We start from the raw sequence: 15,732 nt of genomic DNA on the forward strand, positions 1-15,732 counted from the left end.
ATTTCTGAACTTTCGCTAGGAAATTTTCCAACAGCCATAGACGGAGAAGGATCGTTAAACGCGTACGTGTTGAGATTTCTTGGTTTCTTGAAATTTCCGAAATCTAAGGAAGTGGTGAAATCTTAGAACGCAGCGGTGTAAAAATATTTTTATCTAACGATACTCGTAATCGCAAACGATTCGAGCCAATTTCGAATTTTCCGAAACTTTCCTATTAAATTTAACGCCAGTTTAACGCCATTTATGTACCAGCATCGTATATAATATCAAAATCGTTTTACAAAGTCCCATATACTTTGAATGGAATATGAATATTTCATAAAACCGAGTTTGAAAAATTTCAGGCCAGAAATAACAAATTTCACAAAATAATTCACCGTACTTTTCGAAACTGCGTCGTTACTAATTAACATTTTAACGGTAGAATAAAATTTCATACCTCTAATCAAATAAACATTTCCAAAACTACTTTGTTCTTTTATCAACAACGAAATAAAATTCAAGAATAGGAAAGAATAACGTAATTTGTGTAAATTATTCATCGTCAGTGATATATTTATCTTAGCGTTATTGACAATTTTCTATTTAGATGCTACCAGAAAATTTACCAGCATAGTTTCGAAATTCGTAACGAACGATTACTATCGTGCGGATCATTTCGAGGGTTGATGGTCCATTGTGTCAAGGCAAGGATTAATACATTAACATCGTAATAAAGCTCGTCTGATATTAAGTTTATAACAGCGAATATTACTCGTTGATCTTAACTATAAGAGCAAACACTGATCCCATTAGAGGGGAACTTTCGCCGTATACTTTTCTTTCTGTCGAAAAGAAAGATGTTCTTTCTATGTTACTGTTCAACTCTTTCCAGATAAATAGAAATTACGAGTAAAGTCAAAAGTCCAGCAATAACTACGATATTTCCTTCTTTTCCTTTTTTTTCTTTTTTTTTTTCTTTTTTCTTTTTTTGCAATCCAGCGCAGTTCACTGTTGACAAAGTTGACCATATTTCAAATACACCGCCTCCACTCTCTTTATTACTAAGTTGCAACGCAGGATTTACCGTCCCGATATGTCTGTGTCTTTCCTAAACGATCAAAATCGACTTTTATAAAGTCGATACTTCTTCTGGTGACTCGGACACCAAGCAATTTCAATCTCTGACGAAGTTGACAAAAAACAAATGATTAATTCACCTATCGATGAAAAATGAAAGAAACGCGTAGCATGAATCAGTATCGTTAAAGGATTAAATACAGTGACCCACGAAGGTGTTTCGACACCAATCACGGCAAATTTATATATTTTGACCAAGTGTCGATATATTCGATGATCGAACTACTTAGATACTTTCGTGATCTCCATCGCAAAATATACGTACACTTGCGCTAATTGTAATTTCTATACGCATTTTCAAATTCCTCTCAAACTTTACCAACGTAATCGCGATAATCGGCTCTCGTTGCAGCGCTAATGAAATTTCAGAACGTGAAAGTATAACACGGATAACGTAAGTGTTCGAACACAATCTGCTAGAGTGAAATCTTTTCTTCCCTCAAGACGGCTACCGTGCGCGAGAAAGACGAAAAATGTTAATACACTTCGAACTCCGTGTGATTTATACGAAGGAGGATTGGCGTGAGAAAAGTTGTATCCTGGTCTACGTTTATCGAGACTGTCGATCAGGACGACGGTATAATTTTACCATAAGCTAAGCGAGTCCGCGTCGAGCCGAGTTCCGTAAATTGTTTAACTTTACACGTTCTCCCAGGGCGAGTGCTTGCACTCCGCCATCTTATATTCCAGGCCAGGCGATATGGAGCTCGTACGATCAAATTTTTCCAACGCCAACACCAACACGACCCTACAACAACTTTAACAGGCAGAAGAAGAAAAAATTCACTCGCATGCCCCTGGTAATAACGACCACGATTTCATTAGACCAGAGTGCTCTAGACATCCGACAACGTTCAGATTTCCGACTCAGATCGAAAGGATGATAGCCACGTGTTTTTGCCATTGGGGCTGCTCGCGTTGATCGAAGTTACGTTGCGAGTGTGAACTTTCGAAATATGTAAATGAGGCTTTCAAAGAATTCTTTTCGTTTGAATTTAAAGTTGGTGGTTTTTAATTACTTTGCTTCGGAGAGTTTACGCGATCATTTTTACGATTAAAATTTTCGAGAGATTTTTTCGTAGATTGGAGATATTCCTCTGAAATAATTACTCGTGAAATATTCAGCGATATCTTTATACGTTTGATCAAAGATTCGATATTAATCGCTACTACTGCGCACGGATTTATGAAAATCCATACATTTATGAATGCAATTAAATGGAACTAAATGCAATTAAATAGAGATTCGTTTCGCATACTAAATGTTAGAACGAATACTTCAATTTGCATATTTCCCTGTTCTCTACGTTTTACCACTTTTAAATTCTCCATAAATATGGAAAATTGTACGATCTTCTAATCACCGTCGAATTATTTCAATTGTTTATCGAATATTACGTTTATAACGATATTTATTTATATAGATTAAGTGGATCGAGATGTATTTTATCGTTTTGAACATTTGATTGATAGTTTTTATGATAGAAAAATGGAGATAAGTTTCGCACAGCGAACCTACAAAGTTGTAACGAAGCCGCGGGATCGAGTAACAGTTCGGATACAGACCGCCTTGAGGCACTGTCACCTCACTGCAAACTCTGGAGAAGATTAGGTAAGGCAGTTAGGGCTTGCGATAATCACAACGTGGTAACCTGAAATATACTTTCGTTTGACTTTGAGATATTTCGAACCGTGAAGATTTATTTACAGCGAGATATAATCAGCCAGATTACATCGAATCATCGTGATCCTATGTTCATTTTCAAATACCTAATTAATAAAGAAACGACGTAAGATACTTTTTGTTGAAGTAACTACTTCAAGAAAAACTCTACATCTTTATTTATGTATATCCGTGACCTGGAGACTGCTATTACCCAGAAATATTCTTAATAAGCAAAGGTGCATATTATTGTACCCTTGAATATACATTATGTTTTGGGTCGCAAGGTCTAAGAACAAAGGAACTAATAAACAGATTTCTATCGATGTTCCCTGTAGCCTCTAGCCCAAGCTATGAGCTTAACTTCTTTGGTAATGTCCTTTTGCTATTGTTAAAGTGGTCACCACTTCTAAGAAAACTCTACATCTGGTCTTTTTTAGTTTTCTCAAGCACCGAAGTCATCGACAGCGTGTAGACAAAAGACTGCGACGAAGACAGACCATAAACAGTAGACAGGCGACATTGGCTTCGGGGTTTTCAGCTATTGGGTAACACAGCTAGCGTGCGGATCTGGACCAGCTGAAATTGTATTCTTACTTATAATTACACTTCTATTTAAATATATTTTCTGCCTTACAATTTATCCACGAGTTTTCTCTGTTTACACATCGAACAACCTCAACAGCTATACATATATGAACGTGTTTCCTATCATTCCATTGTCTGTTGTCTAGTAACACTAAGAGAGTAAGGATCTGAATCAGCATAAACTTATACTTGCACCTTTAATTATTTCAATATACTTTTCTATTACAAATGTGGGATGGTGTGACGTCAGGGAAGGACGTAGCGTGAGGGGTGATTGTTTATAAACGTTGTCAAGATACGTTAATGTTGTCAAGGAGTGTTGTGAGCGTTACCAAGGTTTGTTAAGGGAAAAATGAGCGTGGAAAGTACTGTCAGAGTTGAATTTATCGTGGTCGAGAGAAGTTCGTCGTGTTGTTGTGACGTAGAATTAGTGAGTAACGAATACGCGAAACGCGATATTATATTCGATTTTGTGAGAGCGCAACGATATTATGTTTATCATACTGTTCTTCCTGTTAATTTATAATATAACATTCCTACACAAATTCATCCACTTGTTCTTCGATCAGTCAACCTCAACCTTAACGCTTTTAAACAGATGCAAGTCTACTTCGGTGTTGTATTTAGATGCCGCAATTTATACAAACAATTACACGCAAAATTAATAAAAAGAAAGTTGAAGATCTTCCAAATGTTAGTCCTAGTAGAATTCAGTGATTTTTGGTTGGTAGATGATTTCGAATTAGATTCGATGAGAGTTTCAGGTGTATTGTGATGTTTCAAAGCACTCGGTGGTTGCAGAAGCCTTCGAAGGTATCGATGCTTGCAAGGGTATCCGATGATTCAGAGGAAATCGGAGTTTTCCAAGCTATCCGGAAATTCCGATGGTATCGAGAAGCTTAGAACGAGCCATAGGTTGATGTCGGATATTCTCGAAACTTGCTCAAGTTCGGATGATATTGCTGACCTCTGAGCTAGCTGGACATCGTGTAGGTCTTTGACCTCCATTATTCCACAGACACTGGAATTCTGTCACCTTTTGCGAGACCTCTAACCACTGATATCTGCCAAACGTTTGGATAGTCTTTAAACCTTCCACAAACACGAAACTTTTCGATGGCTGTGGAATTTCTAGCAACCTTGCAACTCTGAAATAATCTTTGGTCCTTTTAAAGTTTGACGGTAAGTCTTCCTCGAACCTCGGGACGATCGTCGAACTTCACGATGATCTTCGAATCCCGGAATGATCTTTGAACCTCAGAATGATCTTCGAATCTCAGAACGTTCTCTGAACTTTGATTCGCTACGTCGAACTTACAACGTTATAAACGATCAAGATCTTTTTGCTCACTGGTGAAAATTATTTTCAATTGGGAACAGCCTCTTTCGGTAACCGATAAGTCTGATATTGTGCCAAAAAATTGCCTTTAGCTATCGAAGATCGTTCAAGATTCAACGATCACTGTCTTCCACTCGAACAAAAATTACCTTTTTCCTCGATGACGATCGATTTCAATCTGTGTCGTTTTTCGTGTAATTGTTAGATCGTACGATACATAAATTAAGGGAAGATCGTAGAATATTAGAATAAACGAGCGTACTAGAATATTAATTATAAGCGAATAATAAGTGCATACTAAGTGAAATTACATTTGATCGTAATTCAAATAATAGATAATTGGCAACCACTCGACGCTAACTAAGTCGTATAAAGTAAGTTTTACGACGTTTCGTTTTGATTACTCTGTTGATGGCACGAACGTCACATGAGTAGTTCTGCGAGGGTATAAATATTGCGTTGCCTGTCGAACGGCCAGGGTGTGTTCTTTTCTCCGCCCTCTTCTTTTTCCTTTTCTTACGGTCGAACCGTGCGGGTGCAAGCGTCACGTCGGTTCAGAAAGCAAAAGCGGTTCGCTCGAGGGTTCTCGAAAGAAAAGATATGAGACTGAGACACCATAGAAGAGGAACGTCGATAGAGAAAAGGAGAGAGAGAGAGAGAGAGAGAGAGGGTTGGAAGTTGAAGAGAAGGCGCGTCGTCGCGTCCCGGTTAAAGAGGATTCGGTATCTTTGTTTGCTGGCGAATTAATCCGAGCTCAAGGCCACTTTTACGCGCAGCCGTCTCTGATCCTGTCTCATCCGCACAAGGACTATAGCCTCCTTCGGATTTTTTCATATCTGCCAAGCGTTAGCCACGGTGAGCCAAGTCCCCAAGGATTTTCCACGACTTTGTACGCTTATCCGGCTAAATTCCACCAACATCCTGCCACGATATACCATACGGGATTACTCGTTTTTAACGTAACTTCCTATTTTTCTTCCAAGATCATATCGTTTTAGTCGAATTCCAACGAAAGTCCATCCAAAGTTAATCTTTTCGAAAATTCCTCCACGTTTCTTCGTACGAATTATCGAAGGAAAAAATCTGACGTATTCGACGTAACGTTAAAAGTTCCAATTGAAAAAGAAAAACTACGAACCATTGTCGACCATAATGAATCACAAACCACGCGACCACAGCTCAAAATCGCAATTCACTTCGAACTAGCCTATTAATTTGCCCTTTGAAATTTCGTTTCACGATCGTTGACGAAGGATCCGTGTCCCAAGATTCTACGATTCGCGTTCGGAAAATATTTTTCCAAGGGTTGGTCGGTGGAATTAATGAGGGAAAAGTAAACGAGAGCGAAACGGAATTCCCTTTAACGTCCCGAACTGTTAGCGTGACACGTAACAATTTCACCCCTCTCTCCCTCTCTTTTTCTCTCTCTCTATCTCTCTCTCGGCTCATCCCTCGTATCGTCGCGATTCGCTCGCGAGCAATTAGCGGCAGCACCCGCTTACTCGTTAAGCTAATTACACGTGTACAAACTTGCAGTGGCTGTTAGACGAAAGGAGGACCGTCAAAAGTTCCCTTTCCCTGGTTGTTATAAGTGGAAAAGTAGGTGGCAGCGGTGCTCCGGTGACTCGAGGGTCACGCCGATGGTTCGCTGGAAACGCGAGCATCGCCACGTTACTGATTCTTCGCTTCTGCTCTCTCTGTGACCGACTTAAGAAACTTCTCGAATACGTAAACGTACTGGGATTGTCGAACCAAGTTGAACGAGGCGCGACGATTATCAGCGCGATGGCGAGTTGCAGAGTAACGCGATCACAGAATGCAGGTGGCTCGAGAATACAGAGTTGCGACTTTCCTTCGATCGAATATTTGGCTCTTTCGCGTTCTTTCGGCCATCAAAATTCTTTTTCTCCTTCGAAAAAGTGATTCTTCTCTCGTCTCCCACCGACATAGCAAGCTCTCTACGTACTTACGGGAAATTTCAAGATACCGAAATAAAAGGAATACTCGTAACGTACAAAATATACGAAATACTCAAAGTAGACAGTCCTGATCATAATTTTTTAATAAATAAGAGAGAGTCTCTGTCAGCTTCTATTTCCTTAGTCACGTTTATGAAGACATAATTTTACATAAAAAGTCGGCGATCTTTCGTAGTAGATCCTTTCGTATTTCATATTTTGCACCTTATTATACTTTATATTTCGTCCTTTTTAATTTGCGACTTTCAGGAACATTTTGAGAAATTTCAGATTCCGTGGTCAGACGACTCGTCTCGTTTCGGAGGTAACACAATAGGTTCTTCTCTAGCTTATGTATAAAATTTGTTTGTTTAATGCAGATCCTCTTCGACTAATTGTAGGTGAACCGACAGCGTTTGGTCTACCGACGGACGAACGCAGCGTGCTTATCTCAGACCGTTCAACGAGAATGTTTGACTCGAGTGTCTTAGATTATAACGCGAAAGAACGGTTCGCTATTACTTAAGGATGATCATGCTACTCGTACGTCTTCTGAAACTCAGAATGCATAGGAAAGGAGCGTAAAATTCACATTATATCGACTGGCAACGATGCAGACACAGGGAAAGAAGGTCAACCGAAACAAATTCCTCCTAACTTTTCGAAAAGAATCGCACAAATTGGATCCGATCCACCATTTGATACAGTTGCGATAAAAAAATCAAAGAAGAAACGCGTCGTTCTACGCTGATCCGAATATCGATCGACTGCTGCAATGGCGATTGATCGGAAGGAGAGAAAATTTCACGTAAGGAGAAACGAGATTGTCCGAAGTATAGCGTCGTTAAAGTTATCAATCGACGTTGTAGAGAAACGGCTCTTTTGTTGGTGTTAATGAAGTTTCAGATCGAGTCGGGCTACCAACCTCTTAAGACAACTGACAGCCTTGCAGAAGCAAGTTTCAGCGTTGGATGGTGTATCTCCGCGAAACACCGACTTTGGACGCGATCTTAGACGCACGAGAAGTTCTCATGCGGTGAATAATTAAAAGTTTTAGGAGCTTTCACAGTCGTTGAGATTTAGAGCGGGCGTACTAAACGTCAGATTCTTTGCCAACTAGTAAATTACATCAAATCGTTGTTTCCGGTGTTGGGAAATGGAAGAAACTTTGCATTTCTTTTCAAATATTATCGGCTCAGTTTATCGACCCCTAATGAGAAGAGCTCATAATCGGTTGTCTTTGATTACTCGAATTACCGATAAAGATTTTACGTTCGAGATTTATAAACGTCTCTCGATCTGAATAACAATTATAACGAAGTAAAATCTGAATAAATCGTTGCATATTAATATTAATATAACTGAATAAATCTTGTACATTAAAAGCAATTATTTATTTCGAACAACTTGAATCCTCTCCCTTGCCAGAAACGTGGAATTTATTTGTCAGTTGCATTTAAACGCTAGTTAACGCTACCCATGTGCACGCAATTTATCGATTAAATCATTAAGAGAATACAACGATTTGGAATCTTCGAATAGCGCAGCGCTTTAATTAAGTGCAACAAGCTTTGAGATTTCATTCAGCTGTCGCTAAGAGCACGAATAATTTGGAATAATTCAAGATAGTGCTACGCTTTGAGTAAGTGCAACAAGCTTTTATGATTCGTTAAATTCAGTCGTAAGCCTCAACTCGAATAGTAAACAAAATAAATCTATGGTAAACGAAATAGTCGTTAGACCGTTTCTGGTGGCAGCAACTAACGTATCGATCGGAATTTCGAATTTAGATTTCAAATCGTATCATCGCGTTCAAGCAAACGCGGTAAATTCATCGAGAACGTGACATAATAAAATTTTTGGTTCGGTAAAATTCATTATAATCGTTATTAAGATCGTCTGATCTATGTATGCGTGTAATACAGTTAAAGAAGTAGAAAGAAATGGGAAATGCGTATAAAATATAACTTCGGGTAGTTTTAACGGGATAAAAATTGTCAGAAGAATTATTATGTTTGTACAACAGCGAAATAAAAATTACATTTTTCTAACTATATATTAATGATATCAACTACGATCATTTCAACTGAATTATCCGCACGAGCTTCCGTAATAGGATGTAACGATATCAAGAATATTTTCAAATTTTCATCGCACCTACCGTTTATTAGTTAAACAAGCAAAATGTAATCTCGAGTATATTAATATTTTAAGTAAAAGTGTTCTCTATGTATACAGTATCTATGCATGACACGAGATAAAGTAAAGTAAAAGGAAGATTTAATCATTGCAAGCTTAAATTTTCCAAGCTTTTTAACTGAAAACACCTTCCACAGCGTGATAAAGGTGTTTACTTGGGTTCTTGGCTTCGGTACGCGAAGAAGGTACAGTTAATAAGCAAGGATCTTGGATTTATTAACTTTTTAACTGGTCTGCGCGCTTCTGCAACATTCGCGGTCGCCCTGTATAATCTGTACACCGTGGAGAATCACGTTAATTTGATTTTTCCGTAGTCATTTTGAAAACTTGCCACTTATTAACTGCCTCAAAGTAAAAACGACCAAACTTCTGGCAGTAATTTCAAGTTTACGCGAAAGTGAATCCGCGTTTCACGTTGCAGCAACGTTGCTACGAGATCAATGGTGCTATTAATTATATCGTCGATATTAATAAACAACCTATTGCGAAACGTACAATACTTTCGTATCAGATATTAGAAGAATTTTCAAATATCATTTTTCTAACTCGTTCCTTCTGCATTTAAAATAGAAAGGTATTTTTCTGACTTTTGTTTTTCTTTTTGTCAGCCTTTTAGACATTTTTTTAGTTGCTTTCAAACATCAGATACAAAGTTCCTCCCGCAATTTTCTCTCTTTTTAGATAAATCGATACATTTGTAGAATCGATATAATTTTGTACAACGTGTTACGGAATCCAATATTTTCAATTTTGTTTATGCATCTCGTCGCTCGAAACTTTACCGAACCATCACACGAATAACTGCGTGATTGCTAGCGGACAAACGTTCGCGTAAAAATGCTTTCAGCAGAAAATTTTTATTTTATTTTAGTATCCGTATTATTGTACCAATTTTATTACTTTAGAACAAATAAATCCTTTCCATGCTCGTCGATAATTTTACTCGTCAAGAATCACAATCGCAAATTATTAACTTCAAGTGATGCTTAAAACCTCATTTTGCTACATCGTATCAGAGATCAACGAATAAATTCCTACAATCCACTAACGATAAAACCGCAGAAGCGCGTGAAAATCTCTCAAAAGCGTATTACGATATGTACCTAGGTTATCGAGAATCCGATAATGTTTATTTAACAAGAGTCCTCGTGTTCATATGAAAACCGTTATTCTTGAAATATTTTCCAAAAAAAAAAAAAAAACATTAATTTGTTGAACCCAGGAATACTTCATATTGCCTTACGCTACCACTGGCTTCGTTGTAATTACGTAACGAATACTTCAACGCAGGTACGTCGGCACAACGAGGCGTCACAATCTCCTGAAAAAGATCGGCGAATGCATAGACTGTGGATCATATTAGGTCGTCCGAAAAGTTTCTTTCGTTTTATAAGGAAGTAATGGATGCACGACATTTTCTGTTTTATATTATTTTATCGAATTACCTATGATCGATTTTGTTCTATCAAAATAGAAATCACAACGTTCGATAAATTAGGTTTCATATTTGTATAAAGATGCGTCGTTGTAAAAGACGATTTTTCCGACGACCTAATACATACACATAGTGCAATTTTGACAAAATCGAGAAGAATAAAAATTTGTAGAATATACGTAATACGAAAGTATATGTAAAATATTCGAAGCGAGACATACGCTTACGATATTCGCTATTTAGATAAAACGAACGACAATCGATTTAATTTTTTAAATTATAACCACATTTCGTTCATCGCCAAACGATTCAAGACGCGTGCACGCAATTGCCTTATCAGGTCTCGAGACAACAACTTGCTTCGCTCGATCAGGCTTGCCTTCGCTTAAGGAGATTGAATCACAAGAAACGCAAGCAGAATATGCTCGTAGCTTGGTCGTTCGAAAACACGGGGTTTGCGCGCGATATTGCCAGGTTCGACAGCGATTTATCGGCGAGGTACCGCGAGGTACACAATAAGCGGAACGGAAACATTTGCCGCTATTTCCTAACGCGCGACGTTCTTTTTATCGCCGATGCTCGAGCGAAACTCGTCGTTGCGACGTCGAATAACGTCGCTGAAGGAAAGGAAACTCGTTGTCCCGCGGAGACAGCGAGGCGCGGCGCAAATTTATCGCCATCTCTTCAACGGATTTATATACCAGCGCGGGATGATTTTTACGCGAACGAGGCAACAGCTTCTTCTTCTTCTTCTTCTTCTTCTTCTTCTTCTCCTTCTTCTTCTTCGGGAAATGGAAGGTTGTATTATAGCGAAATGGTACTAGCTTCGTACCATTGCGAGAAGACGGCATGGTTCGCTTAAAGTGGCCACCGAGGAACAAAGTTGTAACGTTCGTTGCGAAGTTTCCAGCCGAGTTGGTTTGCATCGATGGTGAAAGAGATTAAATCGATGGAAACTGTTTTGGTATTGCAACGTTCAATGGAATTCGATAGGTTTAAGAGATTAAAGGATTAGGTCTGAACGCGTTGTAATTGAGTTCCGTGGGTTATGTGTTTTATAGATTACGTGTTTTATAAGTAATACGTATTTTAGACCATATTGTAGTCAGCAGGAAATTCCAATATTCTACCATTCTGCGTTCGGATGTCCTTACGCGCACTTGCTTTCTGAATTTCTTCTTCCTTCCTCTTTGCCCGAGGCAAGCTAATTTAACTCGGAAATTGAAGCAAGACACCGATATATTAACGAAATTAACGTAAAACAAAGCGAATATCGTATATGGAAATACACGTATCTCGTAAATCGGATACAGGTATTTTCTTTCGCAGTTCGATCTTGCAAAGCGCAATTAAAATACAATTATTGCCATGTTTTACCGCGATATTCGTGAAATTATCGAAAATTAAATGATATCGAGGAGAACAAAGACGCGATAAAACGCCAACTTTCTACGGCGAGGAAAATAATCTTACGGGAACGTTCCATTAGCTACCACGCGAATGGATCATTAGAGGTACAAAATACAATATTTTTCCAACCGCTACGATCGAACTCTGCGTCGGCCAATTGAATTAAACCAAGGAAAAACATTTTACTAATATCGTAAATACATAAAATTCTATTAAACGGACCACGTTCGGCAATTTTATCCATATTAAAATTTATTATTTCAAAAATTAAAAAAATATTCCTACGACGAATACTATATCAAATGCAGTACACATATATATAATTTATCGTGCATTTTCGAAAGTAAATTATTAAATCGTTGAATATTTATTTACTGAACAGCTATTTATTGATACTTGTTAATATTTATTATTATTTATTTACTAACACCTATTTAATAATTCTTATTTATTTGGATAAGAATTCTTCCCTCCTAATTATGAAATAATAAAAATTCCCAGTAAGAATCATATCATCGACCAAACAGATACCGAGCTATTTTTCTTATAGAAAAGCACGTCCTCGACGAAAACGATGTAAATTTTTCGAGGAAATCTGACGCGAAACCGATTGTCGTCGCAAACGATTTCACTCGATCGTCGAAACGACCACGAAACGAAGTTAACCGTAAAATGAAACTTTAGTGGCTTACATCAGACTGACAAAGGACACGGGCGCGTGTCACGCCGATAAAATCTCTTCTAGTCGAACGGCTACGAAATTAAGAGGAAAATATTTGACCGTCGTTCGACAGAATTTTCTTCCTATGAAAGTTAGAGTAAATGCGAAGAGGAGAAACGATAACGGATAAAACAAACGCAAGCAGATATTCCTCGTGAACGGAGAGTTAACAACGCAAAGCTTTTAGGAACGAGAAAGCACGAGAAGCAGAAAGAAAGAAAGACAATGTCGAACTGGCAATTGGCACGGAATCGATATCCGCTGGTTTATTTTTCTAAGAGATTTACCGATTTACCGAATCCATTTTTTCGCGTGTATAACTCCGTCTTGATTGCGATACAGTTTCGCGGAAACTTTTTATCACAGCTGTGCTAGAAATTAGAGACAGAGCACGTTAACGTTAACGAAGCATTTCTGCTTCCTTACGATATATTATCATACGATATAGTAGAGAAAAATTTGTTCTTCGATTTTTTGAGTTTGTTGCTTCGTTAAATTCTAATATAACCGAAAAATCGTACGTCGCGCTCTAAAAACTTTGTAAAATTTATGGCGCAACGGCCACGTAATAAAAGGAATTATTCCGTGAAGCAAGATTTTGCCAAAGGAAAATCCTGCCAAAGGATAGGAAAAACACAAGAGTTTCGTGAAAAGGGAAGCACGATCGCGTGAGAAAACTGTGGATAACGTCATTTCTGAAATTCTTTAAGAAACGTCCGGGTCGCTGAATTCACTGCGAGATTATACAACTGATGCTCCGCCGAGGATCGAAATATGTACGAGCACTGGCTGCAATGTCGAGGAAAGAAGAGAAATGAGGATTTACCTTAAGCGTATCCTGCAGGTTTTGTACTCTACAGTGCATATATACTTGAGCACCGAGTTGCACGGTAATGTTGCTCTCTGGATCTTCGAAAAAGGGCCTCGGCTCCGGAGTGCCGCCCGTCTCTGTTGCGAAACTTTCCACCTCGTATACCTGTAAATCACAAGGAAAACATTTCACAAATTCCCCTGACATTTTTGTCTCACGTTTTTTATGCAAATCTCCTATCCCAATCCTATTCAACATTTTTATTACGTCGGTGAATTGCGTCTTACTGTTATCCGTAGCGTATTATTATCCTCATTGCTGTAACGAAATCGTTTTAGCAAAATTATCATCCGCTTATCGGATTTTTCCATTTCTATCGCAACGTATTAGGTCGTCCGAAAAGTTTCTTTCGTTTTATAAGGCACGACATTTCCCGTTTTATGTTATTTCATCGAATTACCTACGATCCGTTTTGTTCTATCAAACTAAAGATCGCAACGTTCGACGGATTAGCTTTCATGTTGGTATAAAGATGCGTCGTTGTAAAAGACGTGTCTGTGAAAGAAAGACACGTTTGAGACAGCCAACCTAAGCCAATCGTTCGCTTCTCAAAATGACCTCTTTTACACGGTTCGTGACATTAAAACGCGTGAAATGAAATACGACGAGCATCGAGACAAGATGAATTCGTTATCACGCGATGGCCACAACTGTATCAAACAGGAACGATGCTTATTTCAAGAAAGAAACATGCAATTTCATAATGTAGAAATGCGCGTGATCGAAATCTGTTTTACCACGACTACCTGTAACGTGAAAACGAGTAAAAGCCAAACGTAGAAAACACGGACGCTAACTTAAAATTTCCTTTGAATCGTTCGCTTCGTTTCATTAGGTCGTCCGAAAACTTTCTTTCGTTGTATAAGGCACGACATTTCCCGTTTTATGTTATTTCATCGAATTACCTACGATCCGTTTTGTTCTATCAAAATAAAGGTCACAACGTTCGACAGATTAGGTTTGTTAGACACGTTTATATAAAGATGCGTCGTTGTAAAAGACGTGTCTGTAAAAGAAAGACACTTTTCCGACAACCTAATATAAACACCGTTTCGATAACATAAAAAGATGGATAAATTGCATAAAGAGAATCTCGGTGAAGAGAAAAAGAAGAATTTTGTTTCTCGATAATTTTCATCTCCTTCTGTCCAATTTGCCGTTTGACGTATTAACGTACAAATAATATAATAACACGATACTTGGGTTTCGTTGAAAGGCTATAAATTACAGAAGAAGAATCTCGATAAGAAGCAAGGGAAGAATTTAGGTCGAAGAGAAAACAGATTGGCCGCTTTGTTAAAAGTAACGTAAATATTTGAAAGGACTTTTGTCGCGTTCAGCTTCGCGTCGTCATAAAGAGATTACCGCTTTGTCCAACAAGCAGCTGGAGAAACGCGACAAAAAGTGGGCTTCGTAGCTTTTCGAAAAGACATTTTAACTGCTCATTCCAATTATACAGCCGACTTACCTCGGTAAAAGGCGAACTGAGCTCATGCCAGAACGACCTCGGCAGGTTTTCCAGTCCAGGAAACGGCTTAGCACCTGAAACAATTTAGAACCAGATTATACGTTTCGCAGTCTAAGCTTTATTACACGGATACAACGATATAATTAAACTTTCCCGCAGATTTACCGCCCTCTCTTATATCCACACTTCTCGTTACAATAAACCAACGACACCCTTGATTATTCGAACGAATACGAGCGTGGTTAGCCTGATTAATCGATTCGACGTACATTATTCCATGATAACGAAAATTTCATTAAACGCCATAGAAACGTTCGACCGATTAAACAGGTATTATACGTAACCGAATTGGCCTCGTTACGCGATCCTCCAACGTATGATATTCCTCGTAATCGTTCGAAGGATACAATTTTCACGCTTTGATTCGATTTCGGGACGAAGTTAATCGCAAATCTTTATCTTATTTTATCGATTTTTAAATCTTAAATCGTCTTTACTTCGACAGATAAAAACGTACTTGACGTTGTACGATAAAGTTTAGCTTTGTCATCGAATTAAACTCGAGGAGAACTTGAAAAAGATCGACGATAGAAAAGCGCATAAAACGATTCGAAGAATACGATAGAGCGAAATACAGTTAAAATTCTGTTGCGCTTAATAACATTTAGCGGCTCCATGGATATCTATTTACTACGAAACTACGTACGTACGTTCGCTCTAGTATTTTCGCATCTGACACGTTTCCGTTGGGAAAACATCTATACTTTTTTATTATTCCGAAATATAACTAAAACCAAACGAGTAAAACTTTTATCTAAAAAATGTTTTTGATGGATGCATGAAAAAATGGTATGCATGACGTGGTTATAAAACAAAATCAATCGATGCATTTTTTCATTGCGGCAATGCGTGGTATTTCTATTGTTCGTGTGTGTATTTCATACTGTACTGGGTTAAGCTT

The 15,732-nt window shown here is 38.2% G+C and overlaps 1 protein-coding gene across 3 annotated transcripts in view; it reads right to left on the reverse strand.

The window, feature by feature from the left end:
• The window catches only part of LOC138178061 (zwei Ig domain protein zig-8), a 368,687-nt gene that overhangs the window by 241,000 nt on the left and 111,955 nt on the right, over positions 1–15,732 (reverse strand). For all 3 annotated transcript variants that reach the window (XM_069109482.1, XM_069109481.1, XM_069109480.1), the window contains 2 exons: positions 14,772–14,845; positions 13,259–13,408 (listed from right to left, as the gene is read on the reverse strand). In XM_069109482.1, the coding sequence (XP_068965583.1) occupies positions 13,259–13,408; positions 14,772–14,845 (224 nt within the window). The remainder of the gene's footprint in view (positions 1–13,258; positions 13,409–14,771; positions 14,846–15,732) is intronic.

The sequence above is a fragment of the Bombus flavifrons genome, chromosome 3, assembly GCF_040668555.2.
Source record: "Bombus flavifrons isolate JBK064 chromosome 3, iyBomFlav1_principal, whole genome shotgun sequence".
Lineage (NCBI taxonomy): Eukaryota > Metazoa > Arthropoda > Insecta > Hymenoptera > Apidae > Bombus > Bombus flavifrons.